Source organism: Globicephala melas, chromosome 6 (genome assembly GCF_963455315.2).
Source record: "Globicephala melas chromosome 6, mGloMel1.2, whole genome shotgun sequence".
Lineage (NCBI taxonomy): Eukaryota > Metazoa > Chordata > Mammalia > Artiodactyla > Delphinidae > Globicephala > Globicephala melas.
The window spans coordinates 100,395,552-100,404,863 of record NC_083319.1 but is presented as its reverse complement, the minus strand read 5'-3'; the positions used below and the strand labels follow the sequence as shown (position 1 = coordinate 100,404,863).

General features: G+C 42.0%; 1 protein-coding gene across 2 annotated transcripts in view; it reads left to right on the top strand.

The window, feature by feature from the left end:
• Nucleotides 1-391: 391 nt before the first annotated feature.
• LOC115864892 (tumor necrosis factor receptor superfamily member 10A-like) overlaps nt 392-9,312 on the top strand; it is a 34,229-nt gene continuing 25,308 nt past the window's right edge. For both annotated transcript variants that reach the window (XM_030879017.2, XM_030879016.2), the window contains exon 1: nt 392-695. In XM_030879017.2, the coding sequence (XP_030734877.1) occupies nt 516-695 (180 nt within the window). In that variant the 5' untranslated portion in view covers nt 392-515. The remainder of the gene's footprint in view (nt 696-9,312) is intronic.

Here is a 9,312-nt window from a genome sequence, read left to right as displayed (position 1 = left end):
CTGCCTCTGCGACCTTCATTCTGTCCACCCACGTGTTCATTGAGTGTCTGCTCCAGCCAAGCACCTGGTTACTGAGACGCTAAGATCAAGCCTCTGGCTCAGAAGCTTAGCACTGGGACAGAGCTGCAAAGTGACTCTGAAGGCAGTGATATTCATGCACCCACCCTGCCAATAAGGGTGGAAGGAGCAGAAGCTGAGAGTGGGCAGAAGGCTGTAGTGAGAAGCCCAGAGCGGTAGCTCGGGAGCGTCGTTGGCCCTGGTAAGGGACCCGCTTCAGGAAGGGTTTTTAACGCCAACTCCGTCTTTTGTCCAGTTCAGAGGAAGAAGGAGCTTCTTATTCGCCCGGCACTGATTGCGCAATACCCGCGTAAGACTAGGCGGGGCCACCAGCTCTCCTCATTCACCCCAAACCCGCGAGAGCGGTGCTTCGGAACCGCGGTATCCCGCAGACTTCCAGCAACTAGCAATCAGAAGCGGACTTTCTCGCGTTCAGCAAAAGACACTCTCGATCCCTGATGGCGCTGCCGGCTGTCCCCTCGAGGCGACCTGAACAGCGAGCGCTCCCCGACCGCACGAGGCAGCGGGGACGTACCGCGCCGGCCGCCTCGGGCTCCCGGGCCTCGGTTCCTAGTCCCAGGCCTCCGTTCCGGGGCCCCAGGGCTCTCATCTTCGTCCTTTTGGGTGTCCTGCAGTCGGTGAGTCCCTATCGCGGATCCTGGCTCCGGAAGGCGCGCTTGGCGGCCGGGAAAGGGGGTGGGCGGGACGTGGGGACACGGTGGGGTGCCTGCCCGAGTCACCTGAGGCCCGGGTTGTCTGAGCGGGACCAGCAGTGGGCAGAGTCGGGAGAAGGAGCAGAGTCATGACCCGGCAGGACCGACCGGGCCCAGAGGGAGAAAAGCCCGCATTCCTAGGCTTGTCTGGCTGCCCCCGAAGTAAATTCCAGAGAGAAGAGTTGAAAACTCCTTAGCAAGCCTTGATATGGCCCAGCCCTTCCCTCTCATTACCTTACTCCGCTTCGCACCCCCTCTCTCCTCCCTCTCCTTTCCTTTCCTTCCCAGCTTCCTCCCTCCCCTCCCCCTCCCCTCCCCTCCCCCTCCCCTCCCCCTCCCCCTCCCCTCCCCTCCCCTCCCCTCCCCCTCCCCCTCCCCCTCCCCCTCCCCTCCCCCTCCCCTCCCCCTCCCCTCCCCTCCCCCTCCCCTCCCCCTCCCCTCCCCCTCCCCTCCCCTCCCCTCCCCCTCCCCTCCCCCTCCCCTCCCCTCCCCCTCCCCTCCCCTCCCCTCCCCCCCTCTCCTCCCCTCCCCCTCCCGTCCCCCTCCCTCCCCTCCCCTCCCCTCCCCCTCCCCCCTTTTATGCCTCTGTTTAAATTCTAAAACATGCTCATTGCATCTATTCTTCCCATTGATTTTTACAGATAAGTAGCTTTCCCATCCTCCGTTGCATTCAGCACCCGTTCTTGGCTGCTGTGAGCAATTTGCCAAATTCCTTCCGGGCACTTTCTTCCACAGCAACATACAGGGCTTACAGGGTAAACCACCAGTAATCATACAGCTAACCCCAGGGGCTCTGTCTTTAGTTTAGGAGGAAAGGGTGTGAAGCTTTTATTTTTATTTCCATTTTGAGATCGAAACAGGTAAGGTGTGCATCCTGGAAAAACTGTTTAATGGCTGCCCTGAGCTAGGAGGCGGAAGGCTTTAGCGTTATCGTAGCTTGTCTTTTTACCTATACAACAACCATCCAAACGCACAAAAATCTCAGAAGAAACAGACCTCAGACCACAAGAAGACTTTGAGAACAAGTCTGACGCACTATGTCACAGCTGCTCAGGTTAAGAGTAAAGGACAAACACTGAATGATATTACCTATATGTGGAATCTGAAAAATACAACAAACTAGTGAATAAAACAAAAAAGAACCAGACTCACGCATATAGAGAACAACCTGGTGGAATCAGGGAGGGGCAATATAGGGATAAGGGGAAAAGAAGTGTTGTTATGGGATTATATGAAATCACGCGTGTGTGAAACGTTTGAAAATTGTAAAGCACTAGAGAATTTAAAGAATCTTTAAAAAAAAAAAAGAGTAACGGTGTAGCTTTAGGGTGTGTTTGTCTCGTCAAGCAAAGAGTAGTGTTTGTTTGGTTGACTCTTATCAGGAAAAAGAGAGAGTGAAGATCAAACTAGACTGTTTTGCAGTCTAAGGGGGGGGCGGGGGGGGAGGGCAGGAAGCGACGGGGGCGGGAAGCAGGAGAGGGAAATCCCTGCTCATGATTCATCTCTGGGCAGAGCAGGGTCAGTAGAGTCTACACAGGGCTCAACTTAACACACTTCCACATCTCCTCCTTCCTTCTCATTTCCTCCCTCTTTTTTTTTTTTTTTTTTGCCATGCTGGCAGCATGTGGGATCTTAGTTTCCTAACCAGGGATCGAACCCTTGACTCCTGCAGTGGAAGCGGGGAGTCATAACCACTGGCCTGCCAAGGAAGTCCCCTCGTTACCTTCTCTCTTTTGTCCCACGCTGCTGCTCCAGTGCAGCCCTCCTGTCTCCCTCCTCTGTCTCTGTCTCTGTCTCTCTCTCACACACACACCCCCCCCGCCCCCACAGACACACAGGTCTGTGGGTCGGCAAAGCCTCAGATCTCCACCACACCCGGGTCCCTCAAACAGGGTGCAGTGGGGATTACACACTAGGAAGCCTCCTCCTCGCCCACCCCCTCCCCCTTTTACTTTGACTTCGTTCTTGTCTGTGATCCTGTCCGTGTGGACTTTTCACCCCATGTCCACCAGTGTCCCTGCCACCAGTAGCATTGTCACCTCTGTCTTGCAGCCCCTCCAGGCTCTTTTCACCTTGGTGACCTTGGTGGTGTTTATGGGGGTGCGGGGGGGTCTTTGTGTCTCTGCCTCAGCTCCCTGTGGCCGGAACTGTCCCTGCACAGGGCTGCTCAGCAAGCTCCAGACGTGCCTCCCCTGAACGCACATGGGTTCTAAGATGCCTGCACTAATGCTGGTATGATGTCCTTGTTCTGTTCTAGGGGGTATTTATGGTGGGAGATATGACTGGCAGGTTGGGAACAGAACAGAGGTAACTGAATGTCCTGTTGAGGGATTGCCCAGGTCCAAAGGCACCATGGAGTCAATTTCAAGTTTTCACTTGATGTTACCAAAGATTTTTAAAAAGGCACCATTTGTAGTGTTAAAAGTGTCAATTCATCAGGAAGACATCTTAATCATAAATATTATGTGCCTAATAGTAGAGCTTTAAAATATCAATACATAAGGCAAAAACTGATGAAATTAAAGGACTATCATATCACCCTTTAATGAAAATGAGAAAGGGTAGTAACACTATCAACCACCATGGGAATTGCCCCGCAGTCCGGTGGTTAGGACTCTGCTTTCACCGCAGAGGGCACCTGTTCACTCCCTGGTTGGGGAACTAAGATGCCGGAAGCCCTGCGGCACGACCAAATTAAAAACAAACTTAAAAAAAAAGAACAAAAAAAAACCTATCAACCACCTTGACTTAATTGACATTCAGAGAGCACACTGCAACATCTAATGAAGTCTCATTCTTTTTTGACGAACGTGGTACTTTCATAACATAGACCACATTCTGGACAATTTTAAAAAGTCTAAATAAGTTTAAAAGCAATGAAATCGTATAGACTCTGTTCTCTGACTTCAATGAAATTACATTACTAGTCAAGAATGATCTCTAGAAAAAAAAACTCCAAAATTTGAGTTTAAAGCAACATACCTCCAAAGCATTCATGGTTCTTAGATGAAATCAAAAGAGAATTTTTTTTAATTTCAAAATAAATAATACTGAATACATACCACATGGAAATTTGTGGAAGACTGCTAAAGCAGTGCTTAGAGTAAACTGTGTAGTTTGCAATTAAAGACCTTCCTTCTGTTAAAAGAAGAGGGGGTTGGGAGAAATAGGGAGTAAAATTTTAAAAAATAAAATAAAATCAGTGACTGGAAGATCCGCATTAATCACCATAAAATAAGTGCAAATTAAACTCAAAAGAATAAGAAGGAAATAATAATATGAGTAGAAATCAATGAGATAGAATACAAACAGTTAAAGGAATTGACAAACCAAGCATTGATTCTTTGAAATAATCAACAAAATGAATAAAATAAAATCAATAAACCAAATTTTAAAAGAAAAAAAAGCAAAAAAAAAAAAACCCAATATAAAGAAGTAACGATGGGATATTATTACAAACTCTGCAGCCATGAAAAGGATAAGGGGATCTTATGAATAATAATTTTATGCTGATAAATTTGACAACTTGAATAAAATGGACAAATTCCTTGAAAAATACTACTTAGCAAAACAGATACAAGATGATTCTACTCAGGTTCTGGACATTGCTCTAAGTCAGAGGAGAAAGGCATAAAGATCGGAAAGGAAGAAATAACCAACTGTATTCATTTGCAGAGAACACCTGCTAGAACTAAGTGAATCTAGCAGGTCATAGCATGCAAGTCCGGGAGCATAGGAGGCAATAGGATTGTGTGAGCAGAAAAAGAGGACGCAGCCATTACCTAAACTCAGAGGAGGCCCAGCCTGGAAAAGGGAGGACTAGAGGGACACACATTAGCACAGCTGTCTCTAAGTTCTTCAAAGAATTTTAGGTGTCAGAGGGCTGCATTTTGTCTTATTTGGATCCAGCCAGTCAAACTGGGCTCCACATAACTTGTTTTTGGTTCAATCTTCTTCTTTTTAAAATTTAACATCCTGACTTAAAACACTCTCAAATTACAGAAAATTGCAAAAACCGTACTAAACACATTTCCTTGAACCATCTGAGAACAAGTCAATGACAGAATGCACATCACCCCTTAATGCTTCAGTGGGGGTTTCCAACAAACCAGAACATTCTACCCCCATAGTTAAATGCAGCCTTCAGAATCAGAAAATTAACATCCAAAGGGTACTATCAGCTAATCCTCAGACCCCATTCATATTTCTCCAGTTGTCTCTATGATATCATTTATTGCACAGAGATCCTATCCTGAATTGCTGTTTCATCTTTTTCTGTGACTCCTTGATATTTAGTGGGAAATTGACAGACTATTTTTGAGGACAGGTTGTCAACTTCCTTTTTATTTTATTATTTACATGTATGTTAGATGATTTTGTATTTTTCCTACGTGCCTGTTATGGGCTGATTGTGCTCCTCCACCACCAAATTCATATGTTTAAATCCTAACCGACAGTAGCTCAGAATAAGACTATGTTTGTAGATAGGGTCTTTAATTTATTTAATTTTTTAAATAAAAAATATTATTCAATTTATTTAAACTGAAAACCAAAACCATACAAAACAGTTCATCCATTTCACCCATCCTGCACTCCTACCCCACCTGTTGCAACCATCAATCTGTTCTCTGTATCTATGAGCTTTTTTTTTTTATTTTTTTTTAGATTCTGCATATAAGAGAGATCATATGGTATTTTTCTTTGTCTGACTTTTTCACCAAGCATAATGCCCTCAAGGTCCACCCATGTTGTCATGCATGGAGAGATTTAAATTTTTGTGGCGGAATAATATTCCACTGTGTTTATATATATATATATATACACCACAATTTCTTTATACATTCACCCATCAATGGACACTTCAGTTGTGTCCATTTCTTGAGTATTGTAAATAATACTGCAGTGAACATGGGGTGCTTATATCTTTTTTAGTTAGCGTTTTCATTTTCTTTGGATAAATACACAGAGGTGAAATTGCAGAATCATATAGTAGTTATATTTTTAACTCTTTGAGAAATCTTCATACTGTTTTCTATGGTGGTTGCACAAATTTGCATTCCCACCAACAGTACACAAGGGTCCCCTTTTCTTCACATCCTCCCCAACGCTTATTCTTTTTTTGTCTTTTTGATAATAGCCATTCTAACAGGTGTGAGGCAATATCTCATTGTGGTTTTGATTTGCATTTCCCTGATGATTAATGATGTTGACCATATTTTTATGTACCTATTGGCTATCTGTATGTCTTCTTTGGAAAAATGTCTATTCAGAACTTCTGCTAATTTTTAAATGGGATTGTTTGGGGGATTTTTGCTATTGAGTTGTATGAGCTCCTTATATATTTTGAATATTACCTGTTTATAAGATACATGATTTACAACTGTTTTCTCGCATTCAATATGTTGCCTTTTCATTTTGTTAACAGTTCCCTTTGCTGTGCAGAAGCTTTGTAGTCCCACTTTTTTATGTTTGCTTTTGTTGCTTTTGCTTTTGGTGTCAGATTCAAAAAATCATTGCCAAGATCAGTGTCAAGTTGCTTACTGTCTATGTTTTTTTCTAGGAGTTTTATGGTTTCAGTTCTTATGTTCAACTCTTTAATCCATTTTGGGTTGATTGTGTGTATGGTATAAGATAGTGGTCCAGTTCCATTCTTGTGCATGTTGCTGTCCAGTTTTCCCAACACCATTTACTGAAGAGAATGTCCTTTCCCATTGTATATTCTTGGCTCTCGTGGCATAAGTTAATTGACCATATGTGCATGGGTTTATTTTGGGGCTCTCTATTCTATTCCACTGATTTATGTGTCTGTTTTTATGCCAATACCATACTGTTTAATTGAAATAGCTTTATAATATAGTTTGAAATCAGGAAGCAAGATGCCTCCAGCTTTGCTTTCCTTTCTTAAGATTACTTTGGCTATTCAGGGTCTTTTGTGGTTCAGTACAAATTTTAATTCTTTGCTCTATTTCTGTGAAAAATGTCATTGAAATTTTGATAGAGATTGCATTGAATCTATAGATTGTTTTAGGTGTATGAACATTTTAACAGTATTGATTCTTTAAATCCATGGGCATGGACTATCTTTCCATTTATTTGTGTCTTCTTCAATGTAGTTTTCAATATACAGGCCTTTGACCTCCTTGGTTAAATGTATTCATAGGAATTTTCTTTTTTAGATGCAATTGTAAATTAGATTGTTTTCTTAATTTCTCTTTCTGCTGGTTTTTTATTAGTGTAAAGAAATGCAACCAGATGTTTTCATGTTGATTTTGTATCCTGTAACTTTACTGAATTCATTGATTAGTTCTAAGAGTTTTTTCGATGGCATTTTTAGGATTTTCTATACATAATATCATGTCATCTGTGACATGTGACAATTTTACTTACTCCTTTCCAATTTGGATGTCTTTTATTCCTTTTTCTTACCTAATCACTCTGGCTGGGACTTCCAATACTATGTTAAATGAAAGTGACAAGAGTGAGTGTCCTTATCTTGTTCCTGATCTTAGAAGAGGTAATTTTAGCTTTCCACCATTGAATATGATGTTTGCTGTGGCCTTGTCAGATATGGCCTTTATTATGTTGAGGTCTATTCCCTCTATATCTGCTTTGTTGAGAGTTTTATCATAAATCAATGTTGAATTTTGTCAGATGCTTTTTCTGCATCTATTGAGATGATCATATCATTTTTATTCTTCATCTTGTTAATGTGGTGTGTCACATTGACTGATTTGTGGATTTTGAACCATAGTTTGCATCCTTACAATAAATCCCACTTGATCATGTTGCATGGTCCTTTTAAGGTATTGTTGAATTCAGTTTTCTAATATTTTGTTGAAGATTTTGGCATCTATGTTCATCAAGGATATTAGCCCGTAATTTTCTTTGTGCATGTGTGGCTGGCTTCCAGTCATCCTGAATCTAGGCATTGAGATCTTCTCCTTTGGGATAGGACACGTCTTGGCACATGCTCAACTACTGGGAACACTTAAAAAATATAATAGGCTGCTTCAGCAATCCCAAAAGTTTGAGAGATGACTAAGAGCTGGGGGAGGGCTGAACAAAAAATTCATTGCCTACACAAGGCTACTCCTTCAAGACTGGGAGAGAGATGGTTGTTTCATCTACTGTATAGAAACAAACACAGAGAGTCAAGCGAAATGGAGAAATAAAGAAATCTGTTCCAAATGACAAAATAAGATAAAACCTTAGGAAAAACGCTTAATGAAATGGAGATAAGTAAGTTCCTTGATAAAGAGTTCAAAGTAATGGTCACAAAGAAGCTTGCTGAACTGGGGAGAATGAATGAACACAGTGAGAACTTCAACAAAGAGATGGAAAATATAAGAAATTTAAAACATTGGGATCCTTTTTTTTTTTTTTTTAAAGACTGTCTTTGAAATTCAGAGTGTATTTTTCACTTGCAACACACCTTGATTCAGAGAAGCTATTTGAAGTGCTCCATCCCCACATGGGCCTAATGATTACTGTATTGGACAACACCACCTGGGTCTCTAGAACTGAGAGAAGAAAGTCCTAATCCCTGTCCTCAACGAGCTGCCAGTCAATGGAAGACACAAAGAGGCACAGAAGTAATACAATAAGGAGGGAAAAGCCTTCAGATAAAGCTCATGCCATCTGCCCCGGCAAAAAAACAATAGGAAAAAATTTAAGCTGTGAAGAGTCAAATGGTGACCCAAAGAAAGGGGGTTCTGTGCTCTGGAATGCAAAGGTATTCTCCAGGAACTGAGCTGAAGACTTGCAGGAGCTGTCACGACCTGGGAGCCCATGTCCCAAGGCTTGACCTTCACCTCCAGGCTCTCCTCCTTCAGGTGACCTCACTCTTCCCTGCAGGATCTATCTGTCATTCTCATCTAATTCATATTTATCAGTAATGAAAGATACTCTAAAAAAACCAACTTTCAAAACCTTTCCTTAATAATGTGTTATGATGATGACACTTCCTATCAATGATAAAAAAGTGACTATTCAATAATGGTGATGGAGCAACTAGGATGACTTCTGAAAAATAATAGTGTCTTCCTTATGCTCTTCTTATATTAGAAAATTAAGACTAGATGGATCAATGAATTAATTGTAATATATGAAACAAAAAAGTACTGCAAAAATATGAGAAAAAAATTCTTACAAGTTTGGAGAGGGGAAAGGCTTCTTCAGTATGACAAGAGACTATAAAACTTGCCTAAAGTCAACTATATAAAAATTAAGAAGAAAGCTGCATGGAAGAAATCATGACAAAGTTAAAAACAAATTAGAAAAAAATACTCAGAATACAAAGCACACTTAGAAGTGCAATTTCCTTAATCTATAAGAATTCATAATGGGGACTTCCCTGGTGGTCCAGCGGTTAAAACTCCGAGCTTCTACTGCGAGGGGCACAGGTTCGATCCCTTGTCGGGGAACTAAGATCCCACACACTGCATGGTGTGGCAAAAAAAAAAAAAAAAAAGAAGATCAACAAGGAAATAGTAGACTTGCACAATACTATAAACCAACTAGACCTAGCAGACATCTATAGAGT